The following is a 22,470-nucleotide window of genomic DNA, read 5'->3' on the forward strand; positions in this document are numbered from 1 at the left end:
GAAGATGAACAAGACGCAGAAAGACCAGGAAAGAGTTACTTCGTCAAGATAGCGCAGGGCGGGAATGGTAAGAGTATGTTGGAGGGAGAATTTCGATCCGCCGCTGATATGCAAAATGTGTCACCGCGATTCTGTACTAGATGGGTTGCCCAGGGCCATTTCTCAAAAGCACAAGAAGAAGCTCTCGACGACGAGTACAAATATGGGGATCAGAACACAAGAGAAGACAAGGCGCACCATTACTACGTCTCAGACTTCGTAGCCATGCGCCCGCCAACCCCCTCCGACATGCAACTCCTCGCCCACCAACTCGCCCTCTTCCACGCCAAAAGCGCGGAAAAATGGGACGTTCTCAATTACCGCGGTCGGCCGCAAGGAAAGTTCTTCGGGTACCACACCACGACGCACAACGGCAAACTCGCACAGGATAATACGTGGACGTCTACCTGGGAATCATACTTCACGCGCAACATGAGACGGATGCTGGATTACGATGAGAAAGAAGGCGGTAAGCGCTCGGTAGAAGCAGAATATCTACTCGACGCTTTATTCGACAAGGTCATGCCTAGGCTTTTACGTCCTATGGAGATGGACGGAAGGAAGATTAGTCCGTCACTGTGTCATGGAGATGTGTGGGAGGGGAATGTAGGCGTTGGAGAGGGAGGCGAGGTGGTGGTGTTTGATCCGGGCTGTTTTTGGGGGCATGCGGAATGTAAGGTGTTCGTTCTAGGGCGGTATACTAGGGGAAGAGCTGATCTTCGAATTACAGATGATCTCAGGACTCTCAACAAGGAACAGCGGGACGAGTATCTACGGCATGTACCTGCTACCTACCCGGAAGAGGATTTTGAGGCGAGGATTATGTTGTACCATTTGTGCGTTCTTCACACCCTTTCTTTCTTCACGGTTCGCGTATGCTGGTGGCTTTGGTGCTGATGTATGTAGGAGGAGTTGTCTGCATGATTGTGCGCTTTTTCCCAAGGAGCCTGGGAATAGACGGAGGTTAGTTGATAGACTTGGTGGGTTGAGTTGATGGAGTACGGAGAGACTGACGGAAGAACAGGTTCATGGAAGAGACTGTGGTGTTGGTGCGGATGTTTCCGGAAGGATTGGAGGGGTGGGTAGAGGAAAGGAAGCGTGATGAGGATGTGATGATGATGGAGTGAGGATTGAAGAAGATTTTGCGAGCCGCCTGAGTGGGCATGACAGTATTTCTTTGATTTAGCTAGCTGTCTATGCTACTATTACTCTTCCTTGATATGAACGCCAACTCCCTCTCCATCTTCCCAGAACTTCACAGTCCTCTCAGCGATCGTCTTGGGGTTCAGCACCCTATTCTCCGGCGCTACAACTCCCTCGACATAAACCAGCCCAATGTGCACACCACTATTACTGAACGCACGATTAAAGCTCTCCACCATATTCTTCTGCGAAGCCTTCACCAGACTCAGCGAAAGGAGTTGCGGCACAGGATCCCACGGCAGGCGGCTGTTCGTAACAAGAAGAACGGGCTTGAGCGACGAGTTTGTCTTGGCCAGGCTCTGGAGTCTGGGGATGTAGTGCTGTGCTATGACGTAGAGGGCTAGGTTCGTGGTCTACATATCTCCGTTAGCGTCTATTCCCATATAATGTTGTCGAAGAGGGAGTTGTTACCTTAAAGTCTTCCTCAATCTCCTCCACGCTGACACCCAGGACATCGCTTGGCTTTACGCGAGCAGCGTTGAAGAAGACGACTTCTACGTCCTCGCCTTCGGTCATGCTGTCTAGCTGCTTTAGTACATCCGGGATAGCCTTTGTATCCGCAAGATCGATGCGCAGGGTGTCGACTCTGACGGAGGAGTTGCTTTTGCTGACAAAAGGCGCATCTTCCTTCTCGAGACGTTCTGTGTTGCGCGACAGAAGGATGACATGCTCAATGCCTTTAGACGCGAATTCAGAAGCCACGTGGTTGCCGATTCCAGGTCCGGCGCCAAAGATGATAAGGGTGCGTGTCATGTTGAAGTACTCAGGGTGTGATGCCGTCGACGTGGTATGCGGGAAGTGATCTTGCCGATGGGGCTGGCGCCTCATAATTTATACCCCGAAGCTCCTAAGAACTACATTTCAAATCATAATGTCGTCAAAGGTCTCGCTCGCGTATCTTACAATTGCCTAGCTGCATCCGAATAATGCTTACGGATGGCTTTCGTCCCGAGGTCGTCCACAGGGCGTACTTGGGCTTATAAATTGAAGCTTGCTGCTGCAGAACATACTGGTACATGATGTTCCCGGAGCTTGCAGAGTGGTGGGATGGAGTGTTGGGGGTCAAGTCTGCTCGAAAGAGGAGTATCCATCGTGGTTCCAGACGCGTCAAGGGCTGGGCCCACATGCCCATCGCGCTAGGTACATTAGCGCCTCGCGTCATATGCCCATCTACGCTTTCGAAGGCGTCACCGACGTTGTTAGTGATTCCGGAGGCTGAATTACTAACAGCATCGTGTTGTCAGGGTGAGAGTGCGCGTTACTCAGGTATTGCCAAGCTTTGGGAAGCTTCTTGTGCTGAGTAAGATGCGATGTCGGCGGGGTCGCTGCCAGATCTACGACCGTACCAAGATCTCATCTCATGTCACGCGGATTCCCGGTTCGCTACTTCATCGCCAGCTTGATGCATAACGTGAACGCGAGAAACAATGAAGATAGGCAAAGGCTGGAATGTATCGCGTCGGCTCAGAATGACTCATTTTGACCAACCCTCTTTGGGCCAGATAAGGCGCACCTTTATATCGAGAACGAGCCGCGAACACCTTCCACGATGTCTTTTCCTTGATCCGCTTAGAATAACACCATGTCGCAACGGACAAGGGATACCACGCTCGCCAGCGGCTTCACAAAGACTATACATAAGAAACCGACCGCCGCCTTAGACCCAGCTTCCAACAAATTACCAAAGCCGCTCAACGTCCTCATAATCGGTGCATCTCGCGGCATTGGAGCCGGAATTGCATACGCATATGCACAAGCGGGTGCCGCGTCTCTCATCTTAGCAGCAAGGTCATCTTCAGCCCAAGAGCTAGCAGCAGTCGCAAAACAAGCTCAAACCCTTAACTCTTCGACATCGGTCAAGAGCCTGGAAGTCGATATAACATCCAATGAAAGCGTTGCGCAACTTGCGAGGAACGTGAAAGAAGAAGTGGAAAGGCTGGACGTTGTGATCGTCAATTCGGGGTACTCAGGACCGGTAGTGTTGAAAGTCGACCAAGGCAATCCGCAAGATTTCCAAGATGTATTCGACGTAAATGTACAAGGCACATATCTTGTTGCGCATCATTTTGTTCCGCTGCTAAAGGAGAGTGATGGCGCGAAGACGTTTATCGCCATCAACTCCTTTGCAGCATGCATCACCAACGGACACATTGCGAACACTGCGTATTGCATCTCAAAATTTGCGCAGGCACGTCTTGTCGAATTCTTGTCGGAACAGTACGGTGCGGATGGCATACTAGCGGTTGCTGTGCATCCTGGAGCTGTAAATACTGAGATGGCGGATAAGACTACGCCTGACAGCTTCCGTTCTTGTGAGTGCATCGCTGCATGATTGTGGTATTCTTTTGCTGACTTTGTAGATCTCACAGATGATGTTGGTCTTGGTGGCGCGTTTTGCGTGTGGTTGAGCAGTGAGAAGCGGATGTGGTTGAATGGCCGGTTGCTGGGTGCGACGTGGGATGTTGAGGAGTTACTTGAGAAGAAAGCCCAGATTGAAGAGCAGGACTTGCTAAAATTTGGCTATAGGGTTGGCGATGCTGCGGCTGTCGGAAAGCGAATATGAAACTGGTCGTACGACAGGCTATATCGTGTCTTCGGGCGTTGCCTCCCAGTCTCTTTCCTAATCTACCGATTCAAAAACGTTGCCTCGATTATACATACACGATCTCCTGTATGCAGCAGAAAGCACGTCTCGCAAGTGCTGAGAACTGTAGTTACCCAAGTCTGGGCCGAGCGAAGCCTTCCGTAGACTGGTGCCGACAAGACATAGATCCCGCGTGAGATTGGGGTAGTTGACAGAGAATTGTGTTTACAGAATCAGTGGAAGAATGTGGCGCAGAGGAACGTGTATATGAATACAAGATTCTCACATCTTTGATCAGACGACTCCCAGGAGCGGTTTTGGAGTTTTCATCGCGTAAGCTTCAGATATTTTCTGTGGGTATATAATACTATCAGAGGGATTATACACTACCAGCATGAGTACCGAAATGGACATCCTCCGGAGTTCTTGCGGATATGTCGCGACTGATAAGAATAATCGCATGAAGATGCGCTTCTCCGCGAGAAAGGCGTGTCTAAATAAGCTCCTCCGTCCCATCATTCACCTACAAAAGGCCACACCCTCTTCCTCTACGTAAAGCCAGTCGACGCAGCCCCTTCCTTCGCACACCTCCCCGTCCACTCCTTCGCATGTTTCTCAAACTTCCCCCTCTCATTCGCATACTCGTTCGCAATCTTCACCTCGACCGCGCTCTCCAACTCAGGATGATCCAACAGCGTCCTTAAACTCATCAGCACCTTCTCCATCGTATTATTGTGATGCCAATCTTCTCCCAACATCTTCCAACTCACAACACCGGTCCTACCATCAACGTTGGGATGGTAGATCTTGGTCGTGAAGTTGACTTTAGGTGGTGCCTCTGGGTATTCGTCGGTGAATTGGATGTGGAAGGCGAAGGTGCCGCCTTCGTAGGGGGAGTTATCGAGACCGTGGAGGGTGCCTGTCCATTCGAAGATGTCGCCGTGTCTTAGTTCGACGTGGTAGCCGTCCGCGGGGGTTTTGCGCAGGCCGTGGTACTCTTTTTCGAGGCGTTTTTTAGTTGGCGTCATGTTGTGGGGTAATGTTACTCGAACGCTTTTTGATGATAGAGATTGGATCAACAGGCAACAAAACCAATGCCAATGTTATCGTGCGGTTGAAGAAGGAAGATGTTGAGGATGGTCGCTTGGGTTGGCATACGTCATAGCGCGACTACTGTGGTGCGCGTTGGTCCGACGCGACTTCCTGGTTCTTTTTATTGACGCGCCTCACACATTGCACTATTGGAACGCATGTTCGTGGGACTAGACTGTATTGAATCTCATCGCAATTACTCAAGTCATGTCTCCTCATAGCGGTATGTGCGAACGCCTGCGCTTGGCAGACTGTCATACGGCTTCTCTACTTCGGTTGTTCTGCATAGCCTCATCAATTGTCTGGATATGTTTTCTTACAAATCGTTTCTGGTACTTCTGCGCACCACGCGCTTTAAGTCCCGCCATCTCGAACATGCATACTCTCCTTCTCGCCAATCTCGTCGTCGCGTCGTAATTTCGCCAAACCCCACTCTTGCATCGAACCCGAGGGCTCCACCATTCACTTGTTGAATGGTTTTCTTCTCGCTATGGCTAGCAATGTACAACTCGATCCATTCCTCTCCTCCTCGCGCCATCCTACCCCTCCGCCTGGGTAACAGGTCTGCCTTAGAGTTTGCGGCGCTGACGCTACCTCAGTAGCGTGCCGCGCATCCGAGGAAGAGACTCTGCACCCTCAGACCCTATACCTCCATCGGATCGAGAATCTTCGCAGCCAAAGCTGCGAACTCCCTCAGGCCCATTGCATCGGTTCTCGGACCATACCTCGCCGTTAGTCGGATGTACTCGTTTTCGTGAGAAACCTCGAGCTTCTTACTCCGTACGCCCATCAGCAGACGGCCCAGAACTTCGTCTTCGATTTGCTTCGCTAGCCTGAACAGCTCCTGGGTCTCAAGCGGCATGAAGTCATTCCAGAACGGTGCTGTGCCCATAACTTGGTAGGCTTCAACGAGCGCATGCTGGAGGTCTTCGTCGTGCTTGAGGTGGGAAATCAAGGTGTTGGCCTCCACGAGCTTGTCGTAAAACCCGACGAGAGTGTGGCCGCGAAGTTCGTTGGCGAGCTTGATGTTGTATGGCTTGGCCGACGTGGGTTCTTTGAGAAGTGCCAAATCAGCGTCCATAAGCATATCGCTATACGCCACGAGCGAACCAGGTGCCATCGAGGAGGAAATCCGTGTAGGAGCGCTCGGGAAAGAGAAGTCACTGTTACTTGCCGCCTGGTGCATGTCCTGATCCAAACCAGTCACTGGTGCCTGACCGCCATAATCCGCGCTCGCAGACCTCGACGCGGATCGATAGCGGTATCCAGCCCGGCCACGAGGAACGGTGACGAAAGCTCCTATCTGCTGAGGAGACTGCGACCGAGTGACTCGTCTACTCTGCCTCAGAATATCACGCACGGACCGCTGATATCTATGGATCAGCGCGGAGAAGTTGCTGCTATATATGAAGCTGCTCCACATCATCTGCCGACCAGTTGAGTACTCATTGAGTATAAGAGATGGGACCGAGGCCAATTGCCTCCTTATGAGCCTTCGATCTATGGCTCGAAGAATGTCGAATTCTGCATAGCGCGCCATGCTGATCAGCTGGCTCTCGGGGAGGCGGGTCCGGGATGACGATTGAGCTGGGTTCCTCGACTTGAGAGCGTAGTATAAGCCGACTAGAGTCTTAAAGCGAAAGTCTTCATTGATGCAGAGAAGACGTGTCGATTGTTGACGAAGCGGTCGAAGTGCCCTCAACTCCTCATCCGATAGTGTGTCTTCTTCAGCTTGAGCAACGGAACGGGCGGAGATCGTCTCTTCGTTCAGCGTAGGCGCGCTCGGCTCTTCTGGCGTTGATGACAGCACAGCTGTGGTCGAGGCGGTATCGATAGCTGTTGCTTGGGTTGGCAGTTCGCTAACGGATGTAGTGGCGGGAGGCTGGTGAGGAAGCTGAAGTTGTTACTAACGTACGAGTCAGAAAGACTACGGAGCCTAACTAACCGGTACATCTTGCCCTTCCGACACGGTGGCAAAATACTTTACGTAGGCCTCTTGCACAACTCTTGGAGGTTTAACAGACTAGATCTGGTTAGCAACGAGCTCTATAAGTCAGGACGACGGAGTGCTCTACGTCAGTCTGCGTTTCAGCTCGAACTTTGGGTGAAGAATCTTCGCCGACTTCTATACCATTTGGAGCCGTTTGAGTTTCCTGATATGATGCAGCAGGGTGCGTAGGTGCTCGATCTTGCAGCGCTTGGGTAAGCAAGGACTCTATCCTTGACAGCCTAGTGTTGACCTCGTCAATGTCAGCCTTGGTCGCAAGCCCTGTGACACCGCGCGCGACTGTGTCTCCGATTCTCTGTAGAAGCACAGCGGAACTGATTGTCTGGCGGCTGGACAAAGAAGACATTGTAAAGCTCTTGATGTCTTGTGGTGGTGTGTGCTGGTGGTTGTGGAATTGAAGTGAAAGATCGTGCCGAGCGCGCTCCGCTGGAAAGGACTTTGATGAGAAGGTTGAAAGTTACAAGAGTCTGATTGAAGTGGTTGAGCAGGTCGGTGGGCGTTAAGGTCTTTCATCAGGCGGCTGGCCTGCGTTTATAACCTCCCAGGGAGTCGCTGGATCCATCATGTGATGATTCCCTTCGCTTGGTGAATGACTGTGGCGCTGCCCGTTCATGGTCCGTGGAGAGGCAGCTATGGCATCTGTTGCAGCTGAAGTGAATGCTATATAGGCGGAAGGTCTTGTGCGTTCAGGTGTGTATTGGGATGATGTGGAAAGGTTGCTATATCCTCTCATGGTGTATACGTGTATCATGCGAAAATATACGAAGAGTAATGTTACTACGATAAATTCTCACTGCTGTATCGTTGTCGATGTGTAGAGCAAAGTATTGGTTGCGAGCTTTAAGTAATTTCTGTGGTGTATGGATTGAGGCGTCGGCCTCTCTACTGGAGGCATAGACCTGCGTAAGGTCAAACGGTTTGCGATAGGGGAACTCAGGAAAAGCCACGTTTGCCTACCAGTATGAGCAGTGGAGGATTTAATGTCGCATGCAGGATACCATCTAGCAAGCGCTAGGCGACTATGAGGAAGTACGCGTTGATGATGAAAGAATACCATGACATTAGTAAGAAAGCTACATTACATCATATACCCACGGCTGCTTTGCCATATCATCAGCGGCCTCCACCCAACTTTCATTGCCTTCTTGTCACAGCACAGAGCTAATAGCTTTCATTCGGATACATTACCACGTTGTCACAATGGTGGAGCAGAAAGCGCCGATGACTACCACTGAGTAGCGGCAACATAGTGACTGAACAATGCATATACCTGTAGTCATTCCACAGCAACAAAGTACCACCGTTCATAAAGCGAGGAAACCTGGTTCCAGTAATCACCCCACCAATTCACCTCTTCCCCTCTTCACCTCGGAAGAAAAGTAAGCACAAGAGTTTGCCTTGACTCAAACTTGCCTTCACACCCCATCAAATCCGCTCACCATGGACCAAACCCGCGCAGAGACAATCACCGATTTCTTCCAAACCCTCATGGACCTCAACGTCAAGATCCCCAAACTAGCTCGTGGCATGGAAGTAAAGCTACTAGCCGCATGCATGGATGCGGGTGTGGCTCCCTTTTGGGATGACTTCACTGAGCTTTCTCTACCGCAACTCCTCACTCTGGCGAGGAAGATGGAGCACGAGGCGGCGGATATGGTTAACGCTAAAATGCAGGGAGATAATTGGGATGATGAGGATATGAGGGAGCAGAAGATGGAGTACCTAAAGGCTGTGGCAAAAGTTGGGCCGAATGCGACACCGAAGGGGTTGGAGGATTTTGCGGGAAGGGCGAAGGTGATGGTGGAGATGGGGAAGATGGAGAGGGATATTGAGAAGGGTATGTCGGGATTGAAGGTGTGAGGTGAAGGGATGCTGATGGTGTAGGAAGTGGACGAGGTGATGAGCTGCCGGTTTTGCGATTTAGTATAGGTTCATCATAGAAACGCAAGATCGACGGGTTTTCCATCGTAATTGCACCGTTACTAAACATCCCCTCAAGATGTCAACTGACGATACTCCCTGACCGTCTCACCAAAGCAATGAGTAGTCTGTATCCACTGTAGAAAGTGGTTCGCAGCTTGAGCATATCGAGTCTCTTGCTCCTGATATGTCAAAGGCGTGCCGATGTACTTTTGTCCAAGATCGCTCGCCATGCGAGCTTCCAGTCTAGATACGAGATCGGCTACCTCGGCTGGCTGGAGAAGGAGTTGGTCAAAATTGTGTGTGGCACTCACACTGGAGTTCATGGCTTTGATGGCATCTGTAAGGGCGGAGATGAATGAGCCCTTGATGTCTTGGACTGGTGGAGGAGGGGAAGAAGGGTGCTGTGCATCAGCAGTATGAGCTGCGCCGCTGTTGTCACGCAATCCGAAAGCGTCGACGACATGGCCCTTCGCAGCCGAGACAAAGTTCCTCAGACGCCGATGGTAGCCCTTCACTTTGTTTACGAATGAGTTGAGTCTGCCGCAATCACGGAGTTCAGACTCAGATTGGCTATCGTACGCTCTTTCGATTGCCGCATCATCTCGCTTGAAGATTGAGCCCTGCATTGCGGAGTCGATGCGGTCAAGGACTGCGAGTTCGTCTTGATGCACCATATCCATCATTTCTGAACGTTGTAACCGCTCTTTCTGCGCTGATCTTGCTTTGTCGTTCATGCGCTTCGCTTTGCGTAGCATACGGCAGAGAAAGTGTCGGCGCTTGTCGACTGATAAGGCTTGAAGCGAAGGCGGGGCTTTGAGAGGATTGAGGGCGTCGAATTCTTCTTGGTTGAGCGTTGGATCGGCCCAGCTATCGTGAGCTGATATGTCGGCCATCTCGACGTCTCTGGAGTACAAGACCTCTTTTGCTCTTGCTAGGAAGTGGCTTGCTTCGCCCAGAGCGATGAGCTCTGTCTGTACACCGTCTTTGTATTTCTCATCAAGCCACGTGTCTGACGGCGGAGTAGAACGAGATGATACTTCCATGTGTATGTCATGGAGGACCTTGGCATCCAGACTATGCATCAGCTCGTAAAGCCCGTCCTGATCGAGCAGCATGCCCTGGAAGGGGCTTAATTCGCAGTGCATCCTTTCCACCTCGTTATGGAGGAACTCCAGCCCTTTTAGGCGGAGCTCGTAAGAGATTCCGTCGAGGTAGCCGTGATCCCCTTGCCTTGGCGCTAACTTCGTGTGTGCAGGCGAAGTCGACTCCGGGGATGCATTACCAGGCTGGAATGTGAAGACAGCGCCAAGGAAAGGAGAGTTTGCGGATCCTGGAGCGTGATCGGTCTGGACATCTGGAGCACCATCGAAGTCGTAGTCCATGTCGTCCGATTCAGCTGCAGTGGCTGTATTGCCCTCATGGCTGTCATCCCGGTTTAAGCCAGTTTTCATCGGAAGCGTGGTGCTCTGCATGTGCCCAGCGACCGAGCCCGAAATCGCATTCCGCTTGGCAGCGAGGATGGCTGCGGGCACAGGCACCCCCGAGCAATCACTGACCTTGGAGACGAAACGGCTGATTAAAGCGAAAAAGTCCTGCTTGTCTGATATATGTTCAAGCTCGAACTTGATAGCAGCGGTTAACTCCTTGTACCGATCGTCGGTGATCGCGATGTCCGTGGCGGTGATGTGGTAGTCGATGGCTTTGCTTAGTATGCCCTCAAGCGAGTCCAAAGCCTCGTTGTCGTTGTAGAAAATCCTCTCCATGCGGAAGATGCTGTTCAGGGATGAACCAATGTCTTTGACGCCTTGCTTGCGGACTTGCTTGGGAAGAGTAGAGCCAACGACGTATATGACGGTGGTGCGCTCAATGTTCTTGTCGATGGCGAGGTCGGTGAAGCCGCTGAGCGCTGCTTTGACGTGCGCGAGATCATGGCTCGCTGGGGGTTGTGCAGGCTATGAGATGTTAATCACGAGTCTAGCGGTCAGGACACGATACCAACCATAGACGAGCCATACGATGCGCCGGTGGCGAACATGGTAGCAGAGTCCATGGCCTTTGTGATGTTAGTCTTGACCCATTGAGTTAATGTCAGAGCCCTTACAAGACTGCGGTGGACTAGTCTGTGCTCGAGGGTGATGTTAGTGGACTGTATACGCGTCTATAATAAGGGGTGGCGACAGAGGACCAGTGGGGAGCGATTTGTCTAGCGAAGACTGTGAAGTGCACAGCGGATGAAAGTCTGTGATGGAGGAAATCAACCGATGGAAGTGCTGACGGTTCAGGGAGCGTGGGTGCAAGAAGTGTGTCTGTGCCAGTGGTGTTGAGCTGGGTAGCAGAGGGGCGATGGTAGTTCACAGCGTCAGAGGCGGCGCGGGTTAAAGCATTGTTCGAGTCGCCAAGACTGTCAGCAAAGCGCGTTGCGGGTCAGCTGCTATTGTAGCTATTGTGGCAGGTCTTCGTGGTAGTGAAAGTGCAAAACTGCTTGGCACCGGCGCAACGTGAGCTGCAGCCGAAGTAGATCTTACAATGTTTTGCTGAACCGTCTGCATATGCTCATCTTAGGGTCACCAGTATGAGCACTTATTCATGACAGTGGTACGATTGGCATGATCTTCTTGGAGTTCGAATTTCTTGGCGCTCTCTGCGCGAGATATCACAGCCCTCCGTCTAGGTGTTTGCGTCCTGCATCATCCGTAGTATGTACAATCGCTGTGCCCGGTATCGACCCCATTGCTTGTCATGTCATCCACACCCCTCTGGATGCTCATCAAATGCTCAGTGATCCCAAGGGTGCTTCCAGCCGAGAAGCGCGGGTCCGTCCTTCTTCGCGCGGTACATCAACTGCCATTGTTAGCGCTATGCCACCTTCAACCTGGTCGCTTCACGTACGAAGAACCACATCGATGCGCCGAGGCCGGTAGCCATGAATCGGTATAGCGGTCGGACCGGGTGGATGTGGATGGGGTGGTTCGGGTGCGGCGCATATTTGGGCGGACCCATGCGGGCTCGTGTGGGTTGCATGATGACTGGGAGCCTGAAGAAGTATCAGTATCGTGAGACGTCTTCCGATGGTAGTAAAGGATCGTACCTGGTTGCTATGGGGTGCAATGGCCTGTTGACGTCTTTCGTGATGGACGTGTGGTTAAGGTCGATCGGAGGCTACGCTAGCGTGCGGCGCCAAGCCAGTGCCATCAACCGTGGATCGCGTTCTTTGCTCCTTCACCTACGATAATGTCTTCGCCTCTCATCATGCCCACACAATAGCTTCTGCCTCCTAACTCCCATCCATGGCAGCGCATGCCACCGCGACCACGTAAACCTCGCTACACCACGCCACCGGCATCGAGAAATAGCCCGACTCTCCTGCGGACATCTGCGCCGAGGACCACTAGCAGCCGGTACAAAGCGTAGCCGCGAACATTCCATCGCGAACCCAAGCCACCACCACCGCCGCCGACATGGCGAACTCGGCAGGCGCGACGCCATCGCAGACCCTGCAGCGACGCTTCAAAGGATGCAGCAAGATCGGCGAATACGAAATGATGAAGAAGCTTGGAGAGGGCACTTTTGGTGAAGTCCACATGGCGCGACAAAAGGCTACTGGCAGCATCTTTGCGCTGAAGAAGATCTTGATGCATAACGAAAAGGATGGCTTCCCTATTACGGCGCTACGAGAAATCAAGCTGCTCAAGATGCTATCGCACGACAACGTCCTCAAGTTGGAAGAGATGGCCGTGGAACGACCAAAGACCGAGGGCAGGAAACGCGCCATCCTGTACATGGTCACCCCCTACGCCGATCACGATCTATCAGGTCTTCTCGACAACCCCGAAGTCCAGTTCAAGGAGGCGCAGATCAAGTGCTACATGCTGCAGCTGTTCAAGGGCCTGCGATACCTCCACGATAACCACATCCTACATCGAGATATGAAGGCCGCCAATCTTCTTATCAACAACCGCGGACGGCTACAAATAGCCGATTTCGGTCTCGCACGACACTACGACGAGGCGGTACCACAACGAGGCAGGGGCAACGGCGAAGCCAAGCGCGAATACACTACATTGGTTGTGACTAGATGGTATCGGCCTCCGGAGCTTCTTCTGCAGCTCAGGAAATACACGCCGGCTATCGACATGTGGGGTGCGGGTTGTGTGTTTGGAGAGATGTTCAAGCGCAAGCCCATCCTCGCAGGACAGAGCGACATTCACCAAGCACAGATCATCTTCGAGCTGGTCGGGTCACCAAATGACGACAGCATGCCGGGGTGGCGCGATCTCCCTGGCGCCGAACCCATACGCGCATTCCCCGTTCACACCGGTACCATCGCTCAACGGTTCCGCGAGCTCTCGCCCGTCGGACTATCGCTCATCAAAGACCTCATGAGACTCGACTGGCGGAAACGAATCAACGCCATCGACGCCATCGACCACCCATACTTCCGAGAACAGCCACTTCCCATGCGCGAGGAGGACATTCCCACCTTCGCAGACTCACACGAGCTAGATCGACGGAACGCGCGAGGCCAAAAGCAAGCACTACCACCAGCACCACAAGGCGGCACAGTAGGCGGCGGACCAAACGGCGAATGGACCGGCCAAGGACCACCACCACAATCATGGCAGAACGGCGACCGAAGATACGGCGGCCCACAAGACCGCGGCCCACCAGGCGTCGACAGAGGCCAAAGAGGAGGCTACGACCGCCGCTACGAACACCGACCTCCACCCCCACCACCAGGTGGAGACCGCCGACCGAACTGGGGCAACGGCGCAGACAGAGGCCACAGCGGTCTCCCACCACCTCCCGCAGACGGCCGTCACCCCCTCCCACCCGTCCCCCGCTACGGCCCCGATGGCGCAGACCGCCGAAGACAACCGCCAGCTACCGCCGGCGGCGACACCTATATACCCAGCTACGGCGCAGAAGGCCCACGCCGCTCCCGCGAACCAGACGATCGACCCCGCCGCGGCTCGCGCGACTCCGGCAACTCGAGAGAAGGCTACACAGATGACCGCTCAGACCGCAACCGCGCGTACAGAGATCGACCCGATCGGAATGACGCGAGAGGTTTCGCGAGGGAACGAAGAGACGGACGCACACGATCGCGCAGTCCAGACCGCAGAGACCAAAGACGCGACAACAGGGATAACAGAGAAAGAGACGCGGATATCTACCGTAGACGATAGGTCTGCTACGGTTGTAATAACCGAAAAGCGCACGACGGGATTTACGCCATTGGTACATGTACTGGCACACGGTTTCAACAAACACTCGATGAGCGGGACAATACGTGGCAGTTCGAGAGCTTCGCTGTCAAGATGCGTGTGCGTGAGAGGTGGGGTGCTGCGGCTGAACCTGTGGCTTATGGGGATGAAGACAGGGTGGCTGCCGAGATGGGCATGGGCGTTTCTGGTTGATTGGGGGGTTTGAGCATTTCTCTGGCGTATTATGATTATTTGGGGGGATGGTTGAGAGACAGGGGAGGAATGGAATTCTTGGCATCGATACCAGTGGTACTGTACGATATGGCATATCAGATTAGTGAGTAGTAAGAGACATATATTACTATCTTCATGGCTTTGTCCGCTTGTAGGTGTGTGTACGTCAGTGTGATTGAGATTGGACAGCCAGAAAAAGGGACGACATCTACAAGATGTACGATGTTCAGATCGATCGCGCTAGCTCGCCACCTCGTCTTCCAATCTGTGCTATGTCATGTCAATGCTTGGCAGGTGCTGCGGCCAAACAAGCGTCAGCGAGGCAGCCGCGCCTTGGATCCTGTCCTCGTTCACCGACACCACTACCACCACCCCCTCGCAAGAGCTGGTAACCCGCAGCGAGTCAATACCGAATCGCACTTTCTTCGATACGACTGCATTTGATGGCGGCAATCTCAGATGTAATTGGATGTCATGAACCGCGTTTAGGCAGGTTTGGCGCGTTCTGCATGATGGTGGCACAGCAGGTGTACCCCGCAGACAAGTGAGGATGGGTGTCCTCATCGCCTTCCATCACTGTCGCTGGCGCGCTGTTCATTACTCACATCTTTGTCGACTTCGACTTTGGGGATCGTTACGCCGTCTTTGCGGATCGTTACGTCGTCTTTGCGGCAACAGCCTTCTACGTTGACCTCTTCGCCGTCGAATCCTGAAGTAATCCATCACAATCCGCTCGCGACCTTGTCGGTGCTTTCCTTGTGTCCCGGGACTGCGTGCCTCTGGTCTTCAGTCTTCTCACGACGCTTATGGTTCCTAGCTCTGTCGAATCTCAATCTTTCAGGAGCGTTCACGATGCCTCGGTGTGCTGAGTGCAGTAAAATTGTAGTCCCGAACTGCGACGGGCAAAGAATCCTCCAAGAACTTCGAAAATGGATTTCTGGACCCGAACTGATTGAAAGCGCTGAAACTGGTTGCGATGTGTGTTGCTTCTTCCGAAAATACCTAGGAAAGGCCTCTATGGCCCATATGAGAGGCACGTTCGTGCTTCAGGAACACCACAACAAGATATCTCTGATTTGCAACCACTGGCCCCACAAGTCTATAGAGACACAACTCTCGTTACGTTTGCACCCTGACATCAACACCATCCAATTTTACATCAGCCCCGGCGCTGCCGTTGACCCATTCTCGTCTTTCGCATCCGATGATGACCCAGTCTTGCGCGCTTGTCAGCTTTTCCAAGATTGTGCGCTCAGCGAAAACGAGACACATGTTGGCTGTAAGCCAGTGAACTTGGATCCATCTCGCAAGGCATCTTCACTACCACGTCGCTTACTGGACCTTAGTCATGAGAATGAAATCGTCACAATTGACGTCCAATTATGGATTGCTGCGGCATACGCCACGATCGACGAGCTTTCTAACTACTGTACGTTAAGCTATCGCTGGGGCAAAGGGCCACCGGACTGCATGCTGCGAGAGGAATTTACCGGGAACCGAGTATTGTCTTTTGCCAGCATGCCTCAGACCTTTCAAGATGCGGTTATCGTTGCACGAGGCCTAGGAGTGCGTTTCATCTGGATTGACGCCTTGTGCATAGTTCAACCAAGCGCACATGGGAATCATGCTGACTGGAACGTAGAAGGACCGCGTATGTGGCTTGTTTATCAAAACGCTATGTGCACTATTTCTGCTACCTGCTCTAGGGATCCCAACGACGGTTTTCTACACAAAGTTGGTATTGACTGCATGAAACCGTGTGACCTCCTTCAACAACTCGGAGATGGAACCAGAGTTTCTTCGTACCTTCATCCCCAGAACTCGGCGTTTCGCTTCTCAGTCATTCGTTCCACTTTGAACAGACGAGGCTGGGTCGCACAGGAACGCCTCCTCTCGCGAAGATTACTACATTTCACTAAGGAAGGTGTTTTCCGGGAGTGTATGGAATCCGACTTGGATATAACTCCATTCCTCGATAGCCTCCCTGAAGGACGACATCATGCTTCCCACATGACCTTCGGAAATTGGCTCTCTTTCATCGAATTCTATTCAAAGTCATTATTCACGAATCACACAGACCGCCTGATCGCGCTATCATCTATCGCGAAGTCTGTACCACGAGAGCAATTCGGGGAGCGATATTTTGCGGGCATTTGGGAGGCACACCTGTTGCAATGCCTCTCCTGGCGCTCTCGAGAAGAGCCGTGTTCTGTCACTTCAAGAGCATCGTACCTCGCTGATGCGCCCTCTTGGAGCTGGGCATCGGTCCCCGGTCGAGTTGAATACGATTTTTATGCCTCTCGAGAGCCATTACAGAATCTTGCCGAATTAGAAGATGTGTCATTGTTGCTAGCTCAGGCCGGCAACCCCTACGGCAATCTGAAGAGGGGGGCCCTGAAGCTCCGCGCTCGACCCCATAGTATGTCTCAGTTTGGAAAATCTCATAGGGTGGACGTAACGATAACCTGGGACGAACAGCAAGACTACTCAACAACGGTGAACAGGATGTATACGGTGGTTCCGCTTCGGGCGGAGCATAACAGCGAACAGCTCGTTTGCGACTTCAACGCTCTGATCGTCGCACCTGTACCGGCAGTAGATGATGAAGGCTTTTGCGGTTCCTCTACTGTGTATAGTTGTATTGGATACATGGCTGGGACTCACTATTCTGTGCTCAAGGACGGAGATACTCCTGTGCCGTGGATGTTTGTCCGGCCTACTGGTCCCCACCTATGGTATGAGAAGCTATTCCCCGATGATGCAGCTCTGGAAACTATAGTCATCGTGTAATACAATTGGACGATTAGCCCGTTATCTTCTATGCACAAGCCAAAAGTCCAGCAACGATATTAGATGGGCAAGAGTCTAAGTTGTCACTTTGCGGACTGGACTTCTAGTTTCCACTCTGCCTCTTACCCAAATCACTTGCCATTGACATGCGACAGTGTAGCGTTTCTCAGATCATGCAGCGAACTGCTCGACTCAAGGATCTTCAACAGCAGAGTCGGATAGTCCCATCCCAAACCAGCAGCAGCCAGTGCCGTCAGGCTAGCTTGGTTCTCTCTACCAGGCCTACCAGGACCTGTCATGTTCTGTCTCCAGTTTAGCCATGTTATCAACGGCAGGTCTCAATGAACCTACCGGTTTCATGTTGACATCAAAAAGAGCGAACGGTGACGATCTATCCTCCGTGAACCGACGAGCGTCAACTCGAATAGGAGCAGTACATTGAAGCAGCTTCGCCACCTCAACACACTGTCGCTGTACCTCACCATACTCTGGATCGGATGCGTGTTCCTTCTCCGAAAGACATCGAGAGTTCTGGGAAACAGCGACTGTGCCGTTGTACGGTGCAACACCTGTGAGCAGTCAGTGGCCATTACAGACGCTCTTCCAAGTCCACGCGGCGAACCCACCTTCAGCGTGATTGAACCGTTCCACAACCGGCATCGCCCAATACCCCTCCCGTCCCGTCGCAGGCGCAGGCGGCATAACAGTAACAGTGACTTCCTGACCCGCAAGAAAGTCTTCGACGATCACGTACGCATCCTCTCCCAGTAAATCGCGGCAATGTTCGATCAGTTCATCTTCGGAAAGACATACTCTCACTCCGTGGCTTCCTCGTCCTCTAACCGGCTTACCGACAACAGGATAGCGAAGATCCGTCCGGAGCACTGCCGCAAGACTTTCGTGGTCGTGAACGTCGTGTGAAGACGGCAGCGTAAACCCACTCCGAGCACGGAGGAGATTGTTGACAAACGCTTTGTCATCGCACAGCTCGACTAGCTTCGGAGGCTGTCCTACAACCTTCAACGTCTCAGCTACACTTGTTAGACTATCTGCCATCTGTAAGGGATGCTTCGCGAAGAGTATAGTGTTAGCCCACAAGTGCGTCGCCCCCTTCTCCAGCGCACGCGTAATCCCAGTCTCTGTATCTCCAAAACACCAGTCTGCATCCGAGCGCGGGTCTGTGGGAGAGACGGGCGTGACCACGGTGATGGGGCTGTGGTGTTGGTGGGTTAGTGCGTGTGCGATGTCGGCGCTGGAGTCGATGTATCCTTGGTAAGGTCGTTAACGGTGCGGGATGGGTTTGTGTATGGAGCAAGACTGAGTACCTCCGGGCTTCTTGGGCTTGCGCACCCCGTTGATCAAGGGCGGATCGAGTTCTTGGTATAGGACTGCTACGCGTGGCGCCGTGGTGCTCATGTATCGGGAAGCAGTGGCAATACGCACACGACGTCCAAGAGCTGACTTCGCACTGCGCTTCGTCGCGCTGATCATGATAGTTACACAAGATATGAATGCGAAGAAATGGTTGGAAAGCCGATGTTGAAGTACACGGTCACGCTCGGAAAGGTTCGACAGGCGTTCGGAAACGTTTCCGAGCATGCCGTGCACCAGAAGATATCACGACTTCTGCACAAAGTGGAATCGCATCAACAACTGTATCCCCTTTGCAAAACCAGTGAGCGCTCTTAATCTTAGTACACACGTGGTCGAGAGACCTCGTCCAGGCTAGAGATTGCAGTGCATGTCTGTAAAGACGCATTGCCCGGCCATTTGCATACCCGCTGTTACAGGAACCTTCCTGTCGGTACCTTCCCGCAGGTTGCTCCCGAATCCAACCCGCATAGCTCGTTACATTGCACGACGAGGCTGTGGAAAAGTCACGCATTACTGGCTACTTCTTTGTTGTTCTGGTTACATCTTTCCACGGTTGGCTTTCATGCCTGCTCCTCCGCGCTAAAGATTGCAGTGCAGCGGTATCGGGACAAGGATAGAGTGCCCCTTTGAGCCAGACTGCGGTCTGCTTCTTGTTCGGGCTGGTCGTTGTTGTGCTTTGGTATAGGTAATCACTACGTCGCGGATACGAAAGAATAGAGTGCGCCTTTGACTCGGACTGCGGTCTGGTTCTAGGTTGGGCTACGAACATTGATTTGTAAAGAGCCGGATGGCACCAGAAATCCTAACATCTTGCGATGCCTCCAGAGCCATCTCGGGCTTAGCACGCGATGAGAGGGCCTTTTCCACGCTAGAGATCGCAGTGCAGTTACCTCTAGCTGCATATGCAGCCAATGCGGCCCGGGACGACGTCTTCCACGCTAGAGATCGCAGTGCAGGTCGTCTCAAAGAACCACATGTAGCAGTTCAGAGCCGCATCCATAACGAACAATGAGAGGTCCAGCTTCACCGGTGGGCCGCAGCGTATGGTCCTCCAGCCACCATTTCTGCGCATCCATCCATACCAATGATTCTCGGAACCGATGTGGGTTGGATCCGTGTGGCTTGTAGTGATGCGTAACAGGGCTGTGCAAAAGCCGTGGATTATTGGCTATATCGTCCGCATACGCTCTCGTTGCCGCTAAAGATTGCAGTGCAGTCGTCGAAATCGTGTCCCGAGTTCCTGTGCACCGATGCTGACCGGGCGCGGACCTATGTTTCCGAAGCATGCGTATGGCTTGTTGTAACAACCAATTACGGTGCTTTGCATAAGCCTTTTGACAGCCATCGAATCCTTAGAGAGCTGTGTGGTTGCCTGCCTCCCTCACATAGCTTTTCTTCCACGCTAAAAATTGCAGTGCAGAGTGATCTTCCGTGCATGAGATTTTACAATGATACCGGGATGCGTAACAAAGCTGTGCAAAAGTCTTGTATGATTGGCTACTTCTCTTACATACTTGCTCCTCCGCGCTAGAAATTGCAGTGCAAAGGTGTGGGTGGTGCTTGCGCCCATCAGCAGGGTAATGTTGGCTGCTCGTAGCTGCAAGATTGGGGTGATTGAATTGCTAGAGACGATTTCAGATACCCATCCTCTAACCCCGTCAACCTACAGTCCCTCCCACTCCGGCCGACACCGACACCCCCTCCGCCTCACATGCAACACCCCCCTCTCCGCCGCCCTCACCATCCACTCCACCCACTCAATCTCATGTTCCACCACGCCCCTCCACTCCCCCGTCTCAATCCTCTCGCCCTTACTCTTCACCAACCAATCCCTCAACCTCCTCACACACGCTTGCAGACTCTCCGCTACGCTATCTTCCGTTGCACCCGGCTTTTGCTGCTCCAGATACATCATGCGCTCCATGCGTGTTAGCAAAGCGAGCTGGATAGAAGCCGACTCTGTGTACTTGGAGATGAGCAAAGTGGCGGAGGCGCGGAGGGCAAGCGCGTCTTCGCGAGTTGCGGTTGTGCAGGGGAGGTGGCGTTGTGGGCGGGCGAGGTGGAAGGAACCTGGGGGGCGGAGAACAACGAGGTCGTCGAAGGAGGTGGTTGGGGTTGGTATTGTTGCTGTGGAGTCTCGTGATGTTGGCCTTGTTGAGGACTGTGATTGTTGGGATAGGTGAGTCTGTTGCATGCGTTGCGGGTGTGATTGTTGTGATCCCATGTTTCCGTCCCAGTGTAGATACGGATTGCTGTCCAGTGACCTCGTGGTGTGTAGTTCAGACGAATGGTCATCAGCGTCCCCGCACTCGGTGTCGGGGTAGTCGTCTGAATCGTACATGAACGTCTCCGAGTAGCTGAATCCATAGCCTTCTCTTTTCTTGCCCGGTTTGATCAAGACCGGAGGTTGGTGGTAGATGGACGTTTGTGGTTGGATTGGTTGGACCGGAGATGCCTTGGTGGTAGATTGTGAACTCGACGAAGAGAAGCTGGCACTGGGGGTCATGGTCAGCCCCGAGAAACTTTGGTTGAAGTTGTTCTCGGAGTGGACTTGTCGCTCGACATCATCGATGAAGGATTCGGAGAAGGAGAAGCGGAGTTGGATGTTTGATGATGGTGGTGGCTGGCTCTCTTGACTGCTCTTGAGATCACGTGCTGGTATCGATTCCCGTTGCGATGGCATGGTCGGCGCTGGCCTATGGGATAAGGGATTGTTGTTTTGCTGCTGCGGCGATATGAGCCTGGTTGACTTTGCGCCATGGATATATAGTACTTACAGGCCCTCGCCACCTAGGCGGCCGCTTGCTCTTTCCCTCGATTGCTCGACGCTCTTGTAACTTTGTCTGTTCTACAGATACTGGAAGAGCAAGTACATCGATACTTCTACTTCTGCGCAGACTGACTTGCCGCTGCTTTGTTGGGCCTTCTCTTCTCTGTTTGATGTCAGCCTTTGATCGTTCGTCGCGCAAGTTGACTTACCTTTACAGGCATGATCGGAGTATGCATGCGCGTCGCGCGTATTCGGTTGTTCGGTATACCAAGGTGGTCGCACGTGTTTTGTATAGGAAGCGGGGACGGTGATATCGTCAACTTTGGGGAACGCGACTAAGATAACCGTGTTGATTGTTGATGCGTTGTGTATATATCCCGGGGTACGTCAATCGGAAGGCGCGTCCGAGTCGCGTGAGTGTTGACTAGCGTGGTTAGCGCAAAACACGACTCTCGTCCTATCACCACGGTGATCTTGAGTATCCTGAGACATATTGCCCCACTTTCTTGTAGTGTATCATCACGGCTGCGATCTTTGGGTGGTGCGGATGTAGTCTTGTCGCATTGCTTTTGCGCATTCCAATGGTATCATTTCTAGCAATTCGCTCTTGTCCTCCTTCCACAACTATTGTCGCGAACGTGCTACTTCTTTCCGGTCTCCAATAGTTCAACACCTGTCCTCACAACGCCGATCGCTGCGCCCGTCTGTATGGCTTCGTTACCACCTCCACTCAACCTGTACTCGATGTCTGCCAGACCTGCCATCCAAGTCACCATGACCTGCGGCGGCACGTCGTTGCTGACTAGCTCCTCGCTGATCGCCGTCAGGATATCTGCCAGCGCGAGTCCCTTCATGATCTTCAGGTTATTGACCGTGCGCAAGCACTCTGTCATGTCGTTCTTCGATAGTAACGTCTCGATGATGTACTTGATGTCTGACGGGTGTGGTGCTGCTATGCAGTCGTAGATGGTAGTCTGCGTGATCTCGTCGCGCACGATCGTGGATGGGTCGGGCGCGGGCTTGCCGGGCGTCTGAAGCGGCGTGCTTGATGCGTGACAGGCCTGTAGAACGTTAAGTGCTCGCCTCATGTCTCCTTTGCTGAGCGTGACGAGCGAGTCGGTTGCATCTTGCGTGATGTTGACCTTTTCCTCCTCTATGACCTTGTCGACCAAATTCCTGATGTCTTGATCCTTCAGCGGGGAGAATCGGAACCTCGTGCATCGTGACAATAACGCTGGCGAGAGCTTGT

At 52.8% G+C, this 22,470-nt stretch overlaps 9 protein-coding genes across 9 annotated transcripts; 3 read left to right on the forward strand and 6 right to left on the reverse strand.

Moving 5' to 3' along the window:
- Nucleotides 1-1,244: 1,244 nt before the first annotated feature.
- Nucleotides 1,245-1,995, reverse strand: J4E84_005706 (uncharacterized protein; the record flags this gene model as incomplete). Its single annotated transcript, XM_049388300.1, has 2 exons — nucleotides 1,245-1,595; nucleotides 1,654-1,995. The coding sequence occupies 2 exons, from the start codon at nucleotides 1,993-1,995 to the stop codon at nucleotides 1,245-1,247; spliced, it is 693 nt and encodes a 230-aa protein (XP_049243845.1).
- Nucleotides 1,996-2,824: 829 nt separating this feature from the next.
- On the forward strand, nucleotides 2,825-3,805 carry J4E84_005707 (uncharacterized protein; the record flags this gene model as incomplete). Its single annotated transcript, XM_049388301.1, has 2 exons — nucleotides 2,825-3,554; nucleotides 3,603-3,805. 2 exons carry the CDS (start codon nucleotides 2,825-2,827, stop codon nucleotides 3,803-3,805), a joined length of 933 nt encoding a protein of 310 aa, XP_049243846.1.
- A 569-nt stretch (nucleotides 3,806-4,374) lies between these two features.
- J4E84_005708 (uncharacterized protein) lies at nucleotides 4,375-4,854 on the reverse strand (the record flags this gene model as incomplete). The annotated part of the gene is made up of 1 exon (XM_049388302.1): nucleotides 4,375-4,854. One exon carries the CDS (start codon nucleotides 4,852-4,854, stop codon nucleotides 4,375-4,377), a length of 480 nt encoding a protein of 159 aa, XP_049243847.1.
- A 707-nt stretch (nucleotides 4,855-5,561) lies between these two features.
- J4E84_005709 (uncharacterized protein) lies at nucleotides 5,562-7,272 on the reverse strand (the record flags this gene model as incomplete). The annotated part of the gene is made up of 3 exons (XM_049388303.1): nucleotides 5,562-6,812; nucleotides 6,864-6,941; nucleotides 7,159-7,272. 3 exons carry the CDS (start codon nucleotides 7,270-7,272, stop codon nucleotides 5,562-5,564), a joined length of 1,443 nt encoding a protein of 480 aa, XP_049243848.1.
- A 1,094-nt stretch (nucleotides 7,273-8,366) lies between these two features.
- Nucleotides 8,367-8,786, forward strand: J4E84_005710 (uncharacterized protein; the record flags this gene model as incomplete). Its single annotated transcript, XM_049388304.1, has 1 exon — nucleotides 8,367-8,786. The coding sequence occupies one exon, from the start codon at nucleotides 8,367-8,369 to the stop codon at nucleotides 8,784-8,786; it is 420 nt and encodes a 139-aa protein (XP_049243849.1).
- Nucleotides 8,787-8,920: 134 nt separating this feature from the next.
- Nucleotides 8,921-10,899, reverse strand: J4E84_005711 (uncharacterized protein; the record flags this gene model as incomplete). Its single annotated transcript, XM_049388305.1, has 2 exons — nucleotides 8,921-10,801; nucleotides 10,849-10,899. 2 exons carry the CDS (start codon nucleotides 10,897-10,899, stop codon nucleotides 8,921-8,923), a joined length of 1,932 nt encoding a protein of 643 aa, XP_049243850.1.
- A 1,408-nt stretch (nucleotides 10,900-12,307) lies between these two features.
- On the forward strand, nucleotides 12,308-14,035 carry J4E84_005712 (uncharacterized protein; the record flags this gene model as incomplete). The annotated part of the gene is made up of 1 exon (XM_049388306.1): nucleotides 12,308-14,035. The coding sequence occupies one exon, from the start codon at nucleotides 12,308-12,310 to the stop codon at nucleotides 14,033-14,035; it is 1,728 nt and encodes a 575-aa protein (XP_049243851.1).
- Nucleotides 14,036-17,208: 3,173 nt separating this feature from the next.
- On the reverse strand, nucleotides 17,209-18,568 carry J4E84_005713 (uncharacterized protein; the record flags this gene model as incomplete). Its single annotated transcript, XM_049388307.1, has 4 exons — nucleotides 17,209-17,379; nucleotides 17,429-17,646; nucleotides 17,929-18,108; nucleotides 18,403-18,568. 4 exons carry the CDS (start codon nucleotides 18,566-18,568, stop codon nucleotides 17,209-17,211), a joined length of 735 nt encoding a protein of 244 aa, XP_049243852.1.
- Nucleotides 18,569-20,114: 1,546 nt separating this feature from the next.
- J4E84_005714 (uncharacterized protein) lies at nucleotides 20,115-21,442 on the reverse strand (the record flags this gene model as incomplete). Its single annotated transcript, XM_049388308.1, has 2 exons — nucleotides 20,115-21,176; nucleotides 21,437-21,442. The coding sequence occupies 2 exons, from the start codon at nucleotides 21,440-21,442 to the stop codon at nucleotides 20,115-20,117; spliced, it is 1,068 nt and encodes a 355-aa protein (XP_049243853.1).
- Between the last annotated feature and the right edge of the window lie 1,028 nt (nucleotides 21,443-22,470).

This window comes from Alternaria hordeiaustralica (genome assembly GCF_023758085.1).
Source record: "Alternaria hordeiaustralica strain BMP 2776 chromosome Unknown scaffold_10, whole genome shotgun sequence".
In the NCBI taxonomy this organism is placed as follows: domain Eukaryota; kingdom Fungi; phylum Ascomycota; class Dothideomycetes; order Pleosporales; family Pleosporaceae; genus Alternaria; species Alternaria hordeiaustralica.